Source organism: Mercenaria mercenaria, chromosome 2 (assembly GCF_021730395.1).
Source record: "Mercenaria mercenaria strain notata chromosome 2, MADL_Memer_1, whole genome shotgun sequence".
NCBI classification, from domain to species: Eukaryota; Metazoa; Mollusca; class Bivalvia; order Venerida; family Veneridae; genus Mercenaria; species Mercenaria mercenaria.
Window position 1 is genome coordinate 86,201,131 of NC_069362.1, and position 18,061 is coordinate 86,219,191.

An 18,061-nucleotide genomic window follows, 5' to 3' on the forward strand; every position below is an offset into this window, starting at 1 on the left:
CAATGTTCATGACAAGGAATTACATTTTTTGTATTTTAACGAATTTGTCAGGTCAGTATATAGAGAATTTTACTGATACTGTGTTTTATATCCATGATATGAATATATATACATAACAGTCATGTGCTGGTACAAGAAACAAGAGCACCGCCTTGCGGGTGCTGACGCTCATCTGATTTTTTTTGTATAATAGAAATATTGTCCTACCCATGATTTTCTAAGTCTAAAAAGGGCCATCATTCTTGCAAAAAGCAGGATAGAGTTATGTTTCTTGATGTACAGTGTCCACTTATGATGGTGAAAAACTGTTGCAAGTATTAAAGCAATAGCTTTGATAGTTTATGAGAAAAGTTGACTTAAACATAATATTCAACCAAGAAAATGATTTTTCTAAGTCCAAAAGGGGCAATAATTATTGCAAAAAGCAGGATGGAGTTATGTTGCTTGCTTTACAGGGTCAGCTTATGATGGTGAACAACAGTTGCAAGTTTTAAAGCAATAGCTTTGATGGTTCAAGAGAAAAAGTTGACCTAAACATAAAACTTAACCAAGAAATCTGATATTTTCTAAGTCCAAAAGGGGCCATCATTCTTGCAAAAAGCAGGATGGAGTTATGTTTCTTGCTGTACAGGGTCCACTTATGATGGTGAAAAACTGTTGCAAGTTTTAAAGCAATAGCTTTGAAAGTTTAGGATAAAAGTTGACCTAAACATAAAATTTAACCAAGAAAACTGATTTTCTAAGTCCAAAAGGGGCAATAATTCTTGCAAAAAGCAAGATGGAGTTATGTTTCTTGATGTACAGGGTCTGCTTATGATGGTGAACAAGTATTCCAAGTTTCAAAGTAATAGCTTTGATAGTTTAGGAGAAAAGTTGACCTAAACATAAAACTTAACCAAGAAATCTGATATTTTCTAAGTACAAAAGGGGCCATAAATCTTGCAAAATGCAAGATGGAGTTATGTTTCTTGCTATACAGGGTCAGCTTATGATGGTGAACAAGTATTCCAAGTTTCAAAGCAATAGCTTTGATAGTTTAGGAGAAAAGCTGACCTAAACATAAAACTTAACCAAGCAACGCCGACGCAGACGCCGACGCCGACGCCGACAACCGCTCAAGTGATGACAATAACTCATCATTTTTTTTCAAAAAATCAGATGAGCTAAAAATCATACCACATTTAAGTTATATTAAAATACTGAAAATATCTACAATACATGCATTTCATTTTCATGTTAAAATGTTAAAATCCATGTACAATAAATGCATTGTATTTTCATATTAAAACACATATATATAATATAGCCCAAGGTGAATTTCTAATATGCTTGACAATTTCTGTCTTGTTTGTGTGCAACTTCTCAAGACTATTGTTTGTTATTAATGTGGGAGGATAGACCAAGATACAAAAGATGATCCAATTCCAGAAGCTTCCCCCATTTCTTTACCATGCCAGGTAAAAAGTACCTATACACAGGACATTTTTCCCAATATAAGTAATTTTTAATTGCAGAAGCGTGGCCTCAATCTTTTGTAGTCAGTAACCACAGTGTTCACTTTATAATCATTTTATGTCACTCTGTCTATTGAGTGCTAAATATACACCAATTAGTGGGTCAGTGCCGAATTTTATCATGTTGGAGTACAAACTTTAGCACTCAAGATAATTTACAGCATCGAGATACCATCATTTCTGAAATAATGGATGTTGAAGTACCACGAATACACTGTAAAAATAACTGTAAAAATAACCATTACTTGTGGGTGTCACAAGTCTATCACTCCAGGCGGGTGTCACAAGTCTGTATCACTCCAGGGGGAGGGGGGGAATGCTTATGCTAACTTAACTTATATACTGGAAGGAACAGCAAACCCCTAATTAGATTATTCAAGGAGCAACATGAACCTCATCTGCGATACTTCAACATGCTTTTTAAATGGTCCAGTCATCTAAATATAATGTAAACTTCAACACCAAAACTGACTAGAAATGTTTCTCTTACAGTATATTCCTGTCTATCACTGTTATCTGACACAAGATCTGTGTTGACGTAGACAAAACAACTATCTGCATCAACCTGGAAGTACGTTCTGAAATTATTTCCCACAGTACTTCCGGATTCCGTTGTCAAACTGCATGTAAGAACATCCTGAAAAATAAATAATTTAAAATTTGTAAGCTTTACGAAATCTGACGATTGCAGACAAAAAAATCACATTATTTATTATAACTCGGCTATTTTTATGTTAAATGGTTTATTCAGTTTGATATTTTTATGGTAAATGGAAATTTTCGAAAACTATAATTATGCAAAATAAGAACAGTTATTTATACTCTACGCTGTTTATTATCTACTTGTCTTCACAAAATTGAACTTGTACAGATGGTCATAGATACAATGTTCTATACACCAGACAAGAGCTGTCACTAATGGTGACAAATGCCCACACAGTGCCTTGACCTTTGACCTTGACCTTTGACCTGGTGACCCCAAAGTCAGTAGGGGTCGTGTACTCAATAAGTATTATCAGTATGTGAAGTTTGAAGGTCCTGGGTGCAGTGGTTTGCGAGTAAAGTGCCTTCATGCAAAAAGTTAACGTTGTGACTAATGAAGGAACGGACGGACAGTTGAAAACTAATATGCCTCCCTTCGGGGGGCATAAAAAGCAGAGGTTGTAGAATTAAACCTCTGCATGTTCATACACTTTTCGTTTTTCTACATACTAAAATGTTGCAGATCACTTACACCATCAGGATCTGAGACAGTAAGCTTCTGGATGTACTGTCCAACTGCTGTTGTCTCATCAATGGTAACTCTGTAGATTTGCGGATTAAACACTGGTCCGTTCAAGTTCCTAAGCACAGTGATAAACACTTCAGCAGTTGCAGAAAGACGTGGTGCTCCTGTATCATAAGCCACAACTCTCAGCTGAAGAAGACAAACCCATAATAATTCATTATTCCCTTGATTTTAAACACACTGGTTGTTTAATAAAATAAAGATGCTCTTTCATAATATTTAAATACTGAAACAACAATTTTACATTTCAAGTCATTAACAGTCTGACAAGTGTCGGCATCTAAAAATAGATTTCAAAACCCAATCAAAATTTTTGTCTATGAATCCTACTATATGATCCGCAGATCTATTTAAGCACGCTAAAAATTTACCGTGTAAGAACCGAGTCTGAGTCCATCATTGCGAAGATTTTGTTGGACACGGATATCTCCATCTTCTGGATCCACACTGAAGAAACTTTGAGCAGGGTAGTCACCAATCTCCCTGTACTCTATCGAGTTCTGTAAAAGGACGATTTCACAAGAAAATTAAAACTAGAAAGAAAATTAAAAAGATAACTGAAGTGCATGTAAATATAAGATGTATAGACAGAGGTCACAGAGGTAAGAAAGAAACTGATTCTTTTGGTGCTGTGTTTCTAAGCATTTGTAAAGTTGTTGTGCTATTATAGTACTTTTTTTACCAATATATATCATGTGTAAAATACTCCAGGTCTTTCTAAAAACACAGACATAGTATACATTTTGCACACCTGTCTACCTTTTCCTTATAAACCTATCACAATGTAAAATAAGAACATGAATTTATAAACAAGAGCTGTCCATATGACAGCACGTTCGACTTTCCTCAGTGCTGGACTCTGAATTAATGCTTTGCCAGTAAAAACTTTGTAAAACTTTAACAAACAAGAGGGCCATGATGGCCCTATATCGCTCACCTGTTATCATTGCACTTGAGGACAAGAAGGTCCTCAGTAAAAATATTTAAGTCCAAAGGACAGGAACAACAAAGGGAAGAAATTTAACCAAAAAGAAAAAACAATTCTTACAAGGTACAGATATGTCAAAATGCACCTAAAAATTGGAGGTACCATCCATGTTGTACCACAGAAAGGTGGTCTCGGTTTTTCCCTACGGCCAATAATAAAAAAGTTACTAAAAATAAGCTATTTATAGTAACGTAAAAGGGAAGTAATTAAAAAAAAATATTGTAAGTGAACAAAAGAAGGCTCTGCCAAATAAATCTGTTGACATAAATGAAATTTCAGATCAGTATCTTCATTAGTTACAGAGATATACCCATTTTAATTTGAAATAAAGGGAGGTAATTTGACATAAATCAGTCCATAGTTAACAACCCTGATTGTCTCAGTCCATAATGAAATTTCAAATAAGTCCTATAAGTACTTACTGATATAAATCCATTTTGATTACAATCAGGGGAGGTAATCAGATATAAAATAACTCTGGAACCTACGATTGGATCTGATTTGTCATGGAATCTAAGATTTATTGTTGTTGAAGATATTTTGGAAGTTTGTATCAAATAAAACCATAAATGAAGTCTCTATATGGCTGCAAAAGCCAAAATAGCCAATTTTGGACCTTTAAGGAGCCATAACTCTGGAACCCATGATGGAATTTGGCCAGTTCAAGAAAGGAACCAAGACCTTGTGGTGATACAAGTTGTGTGCAAGTTTGGTTAAAATCAAATCATAAATGAAGCTGCTATTGTGCAGACAAGGTCAAAATAGCTAATTTTGGCCCTTTCAGGGGCCATAACTCTGGAACCCATTATGGGATCTAGCCGGTTCAAGAAAGGAACTGAGATCTTATGGTGACACAAGTTTTGTGCAAGTTTGATTAAATTCAAATCATAAATGAAGCTGCTATTGTGCAGACAAGGTCAAAATAGCTAATTTTGGCCCTTTCAGGGGCCATAACTCTAGAACCCATAAAGGATTCTGGCCAGTTCAAGAAAGGAACCAAGATCTTATGGTGATACAAGTTGTGTGCAAGTTTGGTAAAAATCAAATCATAAAGAAAGCTGCTATTGCGCAGACAAGGTCAAAATAGCTAATTCTGGCCCTTTCAGGGGCCATAACTCTGAAACCCATAATGGGATCTGGCCAGTTCAAGAAAGGAACCGAGATCTTATGGTGATACAAGTTGTGTGCAAGTTTGGTTAAAATAAAATCATAAATGAAACCATTATTGTGCAGACAAGAAATTGTTGACGCACGCACGCACGCACGGACGGACGCACAGACGACGGACGACGGACGAAGGGTGATCACAAAAGCTCACCTTGTCACTATGTGACAGGTGAGCTAAAAAAATCAAAGTTAAAAAGGGGCATAACTCTGTCAAAATTCAAACAGAGTTATGGGGATTGTTTCTCCTCAGGTAGACTTTGATACTGAATAACTATTTTAAGTTTCAAGTCAAAAAAGCTTTGATAGTAACATTAATTTTGTATTTGACTTTATCAAAAACTTTAACCCAAAAATTCTAAATTCAAAAAGGGGCATAACTCTGTCAAAATTCAATCAAAGTTATGGAGATTGTTTCTTCCGGTGCAGACTTTGATAGTAAATAACTATTTTAAGTTTCAAGTCAATAGTTTGGATAGTAACAGAGGTATCTGGCTTTATCAAAAACTTTAATCAACAGCGATGCCGGGGCGAGTGCAATAGCTCTACTTTTTCTTCCAAAAGACGAGCTAAAAAGTGATGTCACATTATACAGTGTACTTACAATAAGTCCCTGTCGTGTAGCAGTAACCTTGATGATACTGTTATTGATTTCTTCATCCTCATTGATTGTCACCAGGTAACGTGCGTTGCTGGTGAACACAGGCATAGCAAGGTCACGTGTGATAAAGATGTTAACACTGGCCGTTGCAATATTATTGGAGGGGTAACCATTATCATTAACATTCACTCGGCACTGTAAGTTATAAAATATACACAGGTAAATATTGAGTAAACACATCTATCAAGACATTGTTAATAAACTTCCAAATCAGTTGCACTTATTATTCAAAACAAATGTATTAACTTTTATGAGCAAATTTCAATGATAAGATTATTCATATAAATTAACAAGTTTTACAAGAAATTCAAAGTTGTAGTTTACATAAATTTTGTAATCAAAATTTAAAACCTCGGCGAGTATGACTTACAGAGTAGGAGACGGCACCGTTGTTAAGGACAGATCTCTGCAGATGAATCTGGCCATTGTCGCCACGGATATAGAATGTCTCTTCACAGCCACTGTTTGTGTCTCCAGTCAAAGTGTATGTCAGATAATCCTGGAAAGAAATTTTGTAACACTATTTTAGGGATGTATTACTTAAAACTGAAGAGGTTACTACGTCATCTTATTGACAAAGTATTTATATTCTGTAATGTACAATTCATTTCAAAACATATTGCTTAACATCAATAAATGAACTGTTCACAAATTCACATTGTAGAGATCTTTACAAAGATTTTACAGGTCTTCACTTGATGTAATATTCATAAAGAATATACAATTTTAGGACAATAAAAATATTTACTCCACCAGTGAAAAAGTCACTTTAAAATAAGAAAAAATTAAGTAACAAAGTAAACTACTTATAAGTATAAAAACCAGTAACTGTATCAAAATGAACAATGTGCATGAATATCACTTTGTCGCCTCAATTCCAGAGTGACGCAAGTCCATTTTTAGCAAAATTGAGATTTTAGTGCCATTTGGTATGTCTATATGACCTTTGTATGATGCTGAATGTGTGGCCTTGTAGAAAACTAACATAAACAGGCTAAATTGTAGTTCAACAAGGCTTTACGTAGTGTAAAGTCATTGACACTCAAATCTTTAAACGTTGTTTCCCAAAACTCTCAAAAAGCTAGTTATGGCATTGTGGAAATTAGGCGATGACTTACAAAAACATACCAACACACAAAAACTTACATTATCCTGATCTGTTGCAGTTACTTTGAGGATAAATGATCCAACAGCCGTATCTTCAGGAATTGTCTGCGTGTATGATGGGGGTTGGAATACAGGTGTATTCACATTACGTAGAACACTGATGGCCACATCAGCTGTTGCTTGTTGGTTGGGAGTCAGACTATCATAAGCTATCACTCTCAACTGAAAAAGTAAATTTGCCTTTAAAGCTTTTTCATCAATTTACAGAGAAAGTCCAAAAAACTCGGAGTTATACTGTGAAGACCACAGTTGAGGTTTTCTTTTACTGAGGTATGGACCTGCAACCTGCAACTTCCATTTTTTGAGGAGTTTACAATATCATCAATTACAAAAGGAAAAGATCTGGCCTACAACTTACAACATAACCTGGAACCATCTCAGTATTAATGTGTTTATGATTTTCATTTTTTTGCAATAGTATAAAATGTGAAGATACTAATAAACTTTGATAATGTGGCAGTTGAGTCCAATAAGTCCAGGGCTGTTCAAAGATAATCCATCATAAAATAATCTTAGCTATATTGCAAAGTAATTATTAGTTACCTGTATTGCAAAATAAACAGTCGGTTGTATTGCGGTCAACTGTCACATTATCAATTTGTTTTGTTGGGTTTAATGTCGCTACAGCACAATTATAGGTCATATAGCGACTTTCCAGCTGTCATGGTGGAGGAAGACCCCAGGTGCCCCTCCGTGCATTATTTCATCACGAATGGGCACCTGAGTAGAACCACCGATCTTCCATAAGCCAGCAGGATGGCTTCCTCACATGAAGAATTCAATGCCTGGGTGAGGCTCGAACCCACACCGATGAGGGGCTAGTGATTTGCAGTCAGTGACCTTAACCACTCCGTCACGGAGGACCCGCCACATTGTCAAAGTTTATTAATAGATACATATACTTACAGTGTATTCCATATTTCTATCAGCCCTCAAAGTGCCTCTTGTAAACAGCAATCCATCATTTCCAACATAGAAGAAACTTGGTGCAGACCCTAGGCCAATAACATTGTACATCATGACACCCTGAAACAGTAAGGCCATTTTTATATTCAATTTTTATTTTGAGCCTGCCTAACCATAAGGCTATCAATACTTAGTATGATTCTCCAAAAAAATCTGCAATCTACATGTTAAACTTTATGTCAAAGTCATCACCGTCTAATTAGTTTTACCATTTGTAGCGTAACATGTTTTTCTCCATAAAATAAATTTAGCATGGTAAGGGTTAAAATGCACATCCTGCAGAAATTGGTGTGAACAATTGCAAAAAATAGTACCTGTCCATCACTGTCGGTGGCAGTCACTCTGTAGATCTGTGTTCCATTAGCTTGGTTCTCTTGTACCGTAGTTGAGTATGGAGTATTACGGAATATTGGCAGTACTGCACGTGTTATAAATATCCTCACAGTAACTATTGTACTCCTCCGTGGGTTTCCGCTGTCTGTCGCCCTCATTGTGAACTATACAAAATTAAAACAATCCCTAAGTTTTCTACAAATGTTAAAACAATAAAAATGTTAGATCCAATATACTGCTAAAGATAAAGAAAATTTTTAACAATACCGACATTTACTTTCTATACTGCAGTTGGCATAAGACAACTATCACTATGCCCTTTCTGTTTCCACTTGTATTATACATCTTTATATTACACATTCACATGCTTAAAGGGTAAGGAAAGCCTGACAATAAGTTAATTTTATATGTCAGAAAGCAATCCTCAAGCATTTCATATCAATGAAAGAATTTTTAAAATCGCACCACTATTGAAAAAGATATGGCAGTTTGAAATGTAAGAAAATGTCTCATCATGGAGGCAGCCATTTTAGTGTGTTTATGACGTCATTTACACCTGCTGAATTTTTATTTAGCAAATAACCTTTTAAATAGATTAATTTTCATATGTTTCTTGAAAGTAAGGTGAAAAACATGCTAATTTCTTCCATTATAGCTGGAAAAAAGTAGAGAAATTACTTTACAGAAAGAAGTAAACACAGTTCAAATTTGTATCTAAAAATTTAACAAATCCTCCCATTTTTTTTGTTGTTGCCATGGAAACAGAATGGCCAACAATATGACCAAATATTTAAATGCTCATAACTTTCTCAATTTTATGCCGATTTTGAAAATTCTTTCACTTCTCTAAATGATTTAAGAAATCCGAGCTTTCAAAATTAACTTAAAAACAATGCTGCCTTTCCCTTTAAAAGCAAAAAAAAATCTTGATATTTATGGACTTCTGAAAATGCCAAAAAAATGTTTCTATAGGTTTACATTTTTACGCAAATGTTTACTCTTTTTTATTGACTTTTACTGGATAATAAACAAAAGTTTACAAGGTTACACAGACTTTATATGAAATGAACTTACAGAGTACTGGTCTAGTGGTGCATTGGTAAGTGACTGTCTGAGGAAGATGTCTCCACTAGATGGGTTGACAAAGAAGAAGTCTAAAGAGCTGCTGCCGCCCAAGTTGGGGCCTGTTGTATCCTCAATAATACTGTATGAAACAGAATCCTGTCGACAAAAAAGACCTAGATTTTTAACTTTTAGATAAAATTCATCAAGGAGTTAAGTTACATTTGTAAGAACAAAGAAGAAAAAAAACATTCTTTGACTTTAATTGGCATTCACTTTACCACTTAACTCTAGGTTTCTTAACTGAAAAAATCTTTGTGTAAAATAAAATTTAAATGCCATCTCAAAGTAATTGAGCCGCGCCATGGGAAAACCAACATAGTGGGTGTGCGACCAGCATGGATCCAGACCAGCCTGCGCATCCGTGCAGTCTGGTCAGGATCCATGCTGTTCGCTAACAGTTTCTCCAACTCCAATAGGCTTTAAAAGCGAACAGCATGGAGCCTGACCAGACTGCGCGGATGCGCAGGCTGGTCTGGATCCATGCTGGTCGCACACCCACTATGTTGGTTTTCCCATGGCACGGCTCAATTACCCTTTTTTGTATATTTTATTGTACAGACTCCCAACATTTAACATGCAATGAGCACTTATTTACAAACCCCATCAGTATCTGTTGCTAGAACTGTGAGCACAGCTACTCCCATTGAATACTCTTCACTGACAGTCCTAGTGTAAGTTGATTCTGACCACTGAGGAGTACTTGGGTTTCTCGTCACTGAGATGGTAACATCTGCTGTGTCTTGCAATCTACGATCTGCTGAGTCATAGGTTATAACACGCAGGGTGTAGCGGTCCCGTCCAACACTGTCCTCCGTTAGTGAGCGTCTGACGTATACATTACCAGACAAACGTTCCACATCAAAGAATGTCTGAGCTGGATACAAGCCAATTGTTTCAAAGTTCAATGGGCCCTGAAACGTAACCATTAAAACACTGACCATAATCTTCATACACAGAAATATAAAATACCAGTTTACAAAATGCTCCACATAACCCCTTAAACATGTGGCATATATAAAGTTAAAAATTCACATTAAGTATCACTCTGAACCCAGGAGGTTCAAGCTATCAAGTTTAAATTGAATATTTCTTAAGTGAGAGTACCTGTGGATCCTGGTCGAAGGCTCTAACAGTGTAAATACTTGAGTTCAGAACCTGGTTGTCCCTAATCGTCACCTGATATGGCTCATTTGTGAATACAGGTGGATTCTGGTCTCTGATGATGTTTATAATGACTACAGAATCATCAACACGCTCAGGATTTCTCTGATCTGAGGCACGGACTGAGATCTACAAAATGTAACAGTGATTTCAGTAAAATGTATTAAACTACGTGTATAATTAAGCATTACATTCTGTATCAGAACATCCGCATCTAAAAAATTTTAAATTCTAAGGCCTTCATACCTTTATTCCAAGAAAGCAAACGTTGAAATCCTGGCTTTCAAACATAAAATTACACTTGCAAATATACTAATTTTGTAGGAGTTTAAACCAGAAGGTCATGATAGTCCTAGATTGTTCACGTGTCACAGACAGCTTGAACACTTTTGGTAAAGGGTATTGCATGAAAAACTAGATGTGTGCTTGCATAGGACACAGGTGCCCCCTTACTCCTGTCTCTGTACATGGTTTTATGACTAAAGGTGAAACATTTTTTTAAGATGTTTACAACACAAACTTTTAAGAACTTTGTGTATTTTTCACTATGTGAAGGACCATAACTCTGGCATAGCTGAGTAAAATTCAAAAAAGAACACCCAGTGCAAAACTTCATAGGCTATAAAACAATCCTCTAATGTTTTCTGACTCAAGATCAAGTTCATTTTGACATAAATGCAGCACAAACTTTTATTTTTTGACTAAGTCAAAGGCCATAACTCTGGTCTTGCAAAGTGAAAAAAAAAAACAACAAAAAGCTCAAATGCACAAATTCACATGCTGGATAATATTCCTACATTATTGCATGATTCTAGGTGATTTTTTAAGATCTATGCAACACAAGCACTTTATATGCATTTTTCACTAAGGACCATAATTCCGATCTGGCCAAGTAAAATCACAAACAGAACACCTGGTGCACAACTTCACATGCTATATAACAATCCCCTAATGTTTTATGACTCTAAGTCAAATAATTTTTTAGATACATGTGACAACTTGTATCCCATTTATGCACATTTTTGATAATCTAGGGCCTTAACTCTGGTCTGACTGATAAAAATCCAGAACAAAATCCCATGTGCACAACTTCACATACTGAATAATATTCCTATGATGTTTCATGACCCTATGTCATACTTTGAGAAATGTGCGACAAAACTTTCATGCCTTTTTTTTTTTTTATTTTTTTTTAAAAGTCAAGGGCCATAACTCTGGTCTGACTGAGTGATATCTCTAAATAAACCCATATGCTGAGTAATATTCCTGTAATGTTTCATAATACTGGTTTTTGCGATACATGCAACACAAACAAAGGACATTTTTATGCCTATTTTTGACTAAGTCAAGGGCCATAACTCTGGTCTGACTGTGTGATATCCTAATTAAACCCTTGGTGCACTGCTTCCCATGCTGAATAAAAATCCTATGAGGTTGATAACTGGGTCAAATACTTTTTTTAAATATGAACAAGAATTCGGGTGGACGTATTGACAAAGGACCCAGTAACAACTTGTCTTAAGATTTTATCGTGGGTAACATTCTGGCCAAGTTTTAATTTCGATTGGGCCAAAACTGTGACCTCTACAGTGTTAATAGTAAAATTGTTGAAGACGGACAATGACAGACACAGTGCGATCACAAGTAAGCTAAAACTAACCTTACAGAAAATGAAAAAAACTGCAATTATTATGAGTAAGATTAATGCCAGGGAAATATATAAATAAAGCATGCAATCTTCATTTCAATAAATAAAAAAAAACCACTATAACAACTTATATTCAAATATTTTGATACAAAAATATGTTTCAGAAATTGATTTTGTTAAGGGAATTGAATACTGTTTCTGTATCAAACACTGCTGATGCATCAATGAAAACACAGTATAACCTGCAAGCATTAGCAAAACAGATAGACCAAATACCCTTGAATTCTGTTAACACCATAGACTAAATATCCTTGTTAGTGTGCTGCCAGCATCAGTTTAACAGCATAGCCAAATATCACTGTAATTGTGCTTGCTGCCAGCATCAGCTTAACAGTACAGACCAAATATCCTTTAAATTGTGTGGCCAGCATAAGCGTAACAGTACAGACTAAATATACTTTAAATTGTGTTGCAAGCGTAAGCTTAAATATCCTTTAAATTGTGTTGCAAGCAAAAGCGTAACAGTACAGACCAAAAATCCTTTAAATTGTGTTGCAAGCGTAAGCTTAAAAGTACAGACCAAATATCTTTTAAATTGTGTTGCAAGCATAAGCATAACAGCGCAGACCAAATATCCTTTAAACTGTGTTGCAAGCATAAGCTTAACAGCGCAGACCAAATATCTTTGTAATTGTGCTGCCAACATACGCAAAACAGAATTTTTTTTTTTTATTTTTTTTTGGATTCAACGTCGCACCGACAGATGATAGGTCATATGGCGACTTTCCAGCAAGTATAATGAACCTTACAGCTATGCACAATGTAAAACTGGACACAAGTATAATGAACCTATTATTCTTTTGTTAACAGGTAGAATCTACCTTATTTACTCATCAAACAGCAAGAGGTAATTTAAGCTACCTGACATATATCATATCATCTTAGTAATAACAAATCAACTGAAAGCATATACAAGTTGATACAAAGCACTCTACAACTATATTAAGCAGTTTTCGCATGCTACTGGTTCAACAAAAATTGTTAACTGTAATTCTTATATGCAATGGATCTAATATTTATAAGTAACTGACTAATTTCCCAAATGAACTAATATAGTCGTAGCCAATGGATCAAGCCTGCAACCGCTCTTGTGCTCCACCTACTATTCAAGTTCACTATTTGAGCCAAACTTTTTGTATATTCTCATTTCAGTAGGAATTTCAGCTACTGTTTTCTGAGCTTTGGATCCATAATTAACCTGTGTACCTGTGTGAGATTATGGATCGTCATTACTGCATTGATATTCTGACAAAGATTTGATTTAAATTGGGAACAATAGTCATCCTGTAGATATAACTGAGCCACACCATGAGAAAACCAACAGTGCATTTGCGACCAGCATGGATCCAGACCAGCCTGCGTATCCATGCAGTCTGGTCAGGATCCATACTGTTTGCTTTCAAACCCTATTGCAACCATTAGCTAACAGTATGGGTCCTGACCAGACTGTGCGGATGCGCAGGCTGGTCTGGATCCATGCTGGTCGCAAATGCACCATGTTGGTTTTCTCATGGTGCGGCTCAGTTACTGTTGTTTATCAATCACTGAAGACTATTCTTTACCTATTTTGAATGATCTATTAGAAACTTCCAGCTTGTACCCAGTATTACCATAATCTGTTTAGCATTACAATCAACTTTTGCACAGTGATGACTTGGTTACATATTTATCAATACTTTAATGAAATTCTACTGCATGCTGGCAAGTGCAATTAGGCATAATAGGCAGCAAACTGAGAACTGAACAATGAAGTATTTACTAAAATATCACAATTTAGTTATCTCTGTCCCTTATTTACCGGGGTACCACAAAGTCCATAATAAAAACCATTTAAACCATTTAAAACAGACTGGACTAAAATTCATTCATTTTGCATCTTTTAAATGTTGCCAAAGCAACGTCATTTGAAAATAACTTTTACTACCCAAAATGGTGAAACAATTACTAATTCATCCCAAACCCTTGTATAATGAATGATATTCTAGTAAGTACATTCAAACTGTTCAAGTTAAAAGCGCACATACCTGAAGTCGCTGAAATGGCACAGAAATACAATCAAGTTTTAGCAGACAACAAATCTGCACAGCTAAGAACAGCCCATGATTCACATTTCTTTATATATTATATAACAGTGCTAAACCCTAATGTAACAAATGGTTGAATGATAAATTATGTGGATCAAATTCCTTGCCAGTTTGTCCTTGTTTGATTATGTGAATCAGTTTTAGGCAAATAAGAAGGGAATAAATGTACATATGACTTAGACATTAACAAAACATAATGTAGAAACCTTCCACCTAGAATGTCTCTCTAACACAAAGAGATATTTATCTAATAGCATATACTTACCACAATTTGTGTTTCAGCAAAGTCTGTTAGAGATTTGACAAGCCAGATGTTACCATTGTCTGGATGTAGGTAGACATAGTCTCTGATAACATTGTTTGTTATAACATCTAGAAGGCTGTAGCGGATTACATCCTGGAAACAAAGGTTTCTCATGCAGCATTAAAACAATGTTTCTCAACAGTTGGGGTTTCCCCAAAAACCAAAGTGGCTGCTTTACACAAAAAGATACAAAAACCTTTTTATAAAAGTCTTTCCAATTTAAAATTGATTAGTTTGGTGTAGAGTTTTGTTTTTATTTATAGACAATTTGAGATAATGTGAAATACTAACTTTTAGGCCCTCAATGAACATTTCTGACTAAGTCAAGGACCATAACTCTGGTTTGGCATAATGAAATCCAAACCAAAACATCAGGTGCACACATTCACATCCTGAATATATTCCTATATTGTTTCATGAATCTAGGTCAATTAATTTTTCAGATATATGCAACACAAACTTTTAAAGTCTCTATGCATAGTTTTTATTAAGTCAAGGACCATAACTCTTGTCTGCTTAACATGCTATATAATAACAATTCCCTGATGTTCCATTCACTCTAGGTCAAACACATAAAATAAAAATACATGCAACACAAACTTCAATGCTCTAAGTACATTTTTGATAAAGGGCCATAACTCTGGCAGAATGAAATCCCAAACAACACCTCAGGTGCACAACTTCACATGCTGATTAACAACCCCCTATGAGATTTGATGATTCTAGGTGAAGTACTTTTTTGAGATATGCATGACACAAATTTGGATGGACAAACATCCAGATGGACAGATACACAGAGTTCTTCTCCTAAACATTTTGAGGGTCCTCCTAAACATTTTGAGGGTCACAAAAAGAACAGTATACAAGCATAACTTCTGGTTAACAGTTTCATTTAAGTTTATGAATGCAACAAGCAATTGTAAAAAACTGTGATCCTTTTATTCCTTGAATATATTTCAGTCTTAAGCAGCATGGATAGCAGATGGTTAAAAAATATTGGCACAATCAGAAAAGTATACTTGTCAGTCAGTACTAAGATACCAAAAATAATGACTTACTCCATCAGCATCATTGGCAGTGATTCTGTACACGCTGGTTCCCACCGGGGTGCTCTCTGGTAGCGAGGTTTGGTATGGTTCCTCCAGGAAGATAGGCTCATTGTCATTTCTTGTCACAGTGATGAGCACTGTTGCCGTGGCAACATCATTAGGCACCTCACTGTCATAGGCTCCAACACGCAACTATTAAAAATAATCCAGTTGTATGTATTATGTGTACCCCTATTTACAGCAATTGTGTTTTTGGAATTTAGTTTGCAAATGAAATTTAACCTTTAGCCTGCTAGCGGCGAGCTATTCTGCCTTTGCGACCAGTGCAGACCAAGATCAGCCTGCACATCTACACTGTTCACTATTCAGTCAGTAAATTTTCAGTAAACACCCCTTCGAATAATAAATGGTATTGCCCAAATTGAATGATGGACCAGTCCATTTTAGAAATTTAGCAGGCTAAGGGTTAATAATATAAGTAAGCACAGAAAAATCTGCATATTTGCCTGATACAACTAGATGAATTCTGGAAGATACAAATGAACTATAACTGTACTGGAGACAATGTCAGCTAAAAATGGGCCTACACTTTGATCTTATAATAGATTAATTTTAAAATTTACTCAGTCATATAGACTTGCATTGTTCATGGAACTCAATAGTTTGTTGAACTTACAGTATATTGTAGACTTCTGTCCAACTGTAGATCTAAAATGGCTGTGACTACACCAGTGTTAGAGTCAACCGTGAAGTATCCAGGTGTGTACGAGTCACCAAGCACAACATAGACAATGTCACCAATCAAATCGTTATCTCTTGCTGTCACCTGATACAGCTGATCATTTAGTCCTGCACGCTCAGAAATTGTAAAGCCATATGGTGTGTTGAGGAAGAATGGCGACTGATTTCGGCGAACATTAACCGTTACTGAGACATTGGTATATCTGGTGTTAATTCCACGGTTATCATTGGCTTGAACGATCATCTGTAAAAACAGTTTTGCAATGTAATTCAGAACATCTTTTTAACAATATTTTTGCTACTTGATTACTGTCAACTTAAGTACTTAAATAAGTGAATTGTCATGTTTAACATATTTAACTGATGTGACAACTATATCAGAGCACTCTCAAGCAACATTAATCTTTCATGCTTTCCTGCTGCTCTAGCAAAAATCTGTGCATGTTTGTGCATGTGCATGCAAATGCATTACGTGTTTTATGGTTTTTACACCTCAATGAAACATGAGAAGTGAGAAGTACCTATACATACATGAAGGGTTGACAATCTATTTTATGTACATGTAAACATGGAATATTTACATCCTCAACACAAGGCATTATGGATCTCAAAGTGTACATCTATTTGTGGTATGTATTACAGTATTCAATCTGACATAACTTACAGTGTATCTATCTACGTTTTGATTGCGGAACAATTCTTTCCTCACAATGACATCACCAGTATCAAAGTTGACAAGGAAGTATTCTGTAGCAGCTAAACTGGTTCCCAGCATTCGGAATGTCAAATAGTCCTAAAACAGGAAAACAAGGTCATATATCACACATACCGGTAGTCCTAAATTTGTGAATATAAAAAACCTATAAAAATACATTAATACTACACTGCAAGAAGAAAACTTTCAAACCTTTTCTGCATTTGTTTTTTGTTGGCTTGAATGCATTTTTCAAACAAGAATTATACCAATTGTCTCAATTTCACAACATACCTATCCTAGGCAATCAACAAGTAATGACAACTCATCAAATCATATATATAAATAACTTCAGTAATCAAGAGTATTATCCAAAGATGCACCAACAATCACTGATGGGAAGTATTGCTTCAATATTCCATATCAAGTACAAGTAATAGCATTATCAAGTACAAGTAATAGCATTATCAAGTACAAGTAAATACATTATCAAGTACAAGTAATAGCATATCAAGTACAAGTAAATACATTATCAAGTACAAGTAATAGCATATCAAGTACAAGTAATACCTTATCAAGTACAAGTAAATACATTATCAAGTACAAGTAATAGCATTATCAAGTACAAGTAAATACATTATCAAGTACAAGTAATAGCATTATCAAGTACAAGTAAATACATAATCAAGTACAAGTAATAGCATTATCAAGTACAAGTAATAGCATTATCAAGTACAAGTAAATACATTATCAGATACTTCAGATAAACGAAATCATAAATTCATGTTTACTTACGCCATCTAAATCAGTTGCTGTAACATCAACAGCAACCTCTCCTAGTGGGAAGTTCTCATTTATGGTCACTTCGTAACTAGGCAGACTAAACTGAGGTGCTCGTGGATTACGGATCACGGTGATTCTTACATTCGAGTAGCCAATATTGAATGGATAGAACGTGTCGTAAGCTTGAAGTCTCAACTGAAAACCAAATTGAGGAAAAAAAAATCTTCAGCAGGTAAAATATAAATTTTCCAGTTTATGAAAACAGCAGTTGTAACATATCTCTCATTTTACAATGCCCAAAAGTTGTAACATGAAAGGTCTTGATGACCTG

At 35.3% G+C, this 18,061-nt stretch overlaps 1 protein-coding gene across 3 annotated transcripts in view; it reads right to left on the bottom strand.

Annotated features, from left to right (window-relative positions):
• The window catches only part of LOC123562337 (uncharacterized), a 157,233-nt gene that overhangs the window by 19,665 nt on the left and 119,507 nt on the right, over positions 1-18,061 (bottom strand). For all 3 annotated transcript variants that reach the window (XR_008369927.1, XM_053537137.1, XM_053537136.1), the window contains exons 107-122: positions 17,743-17,925; positions 16,918-17,046; positions 16,189-16,497; positions 15,522-15,704; positions 14,425-14,556; positions 10,311-10,496; positions 9,806-10,117; positions 9,156-9,302; positions 8,063-8,245; positions 7,689-7,808; positions 6,762-6,944; positions 5,986-6,114; positions 5,559-5,750; positions 3,174-3,302; positions 2,749-2,931; positions 2,005-2,151 (exon numbers count right to left, since the gene is read on the bottom strand). Coding sequence is in view for 2 of the 3 variants with exons in the window: in XM_053537137.1 (XP_053393112.1) it covers positions 2,005-2,151; positions 2,749-2,931; positions 3,174-3,302; positions 5,559-5,750; positions 5,986-6,114; positions 6,762-6,944; positions 7,689-7,808; positions 8,063-8,245; positions 9,156-9,302; positions 9,806-10,117; positions 10,311-10,496; positions 14,425-14,556; positions 15,522-15,704; positions 16,189-16,497; positions 16,918-17,046; positions 17,743-17,925 (2,847 nt within the window). In the remaining variant the exon portion in view is untranslated. The remainder of the gene's footprint in view (positions 1-2,004; positions 2,152-2,748; positions 2,932-3,173; positions 3,303-5,558; positions 5,751-5,985; positions 6,115-6,761; positions 6,945-7,688; positions 7,809-8,062; positions 8,246-9,155; positions 9,303-9,805; positions 10,118-10,310; positions 10,497-14,424; positions 14,557-15,521; positions 15,705-16,188; positions 16,498-16,917; positions 17,047-17,742; positions 17,926-18,061) is intronic.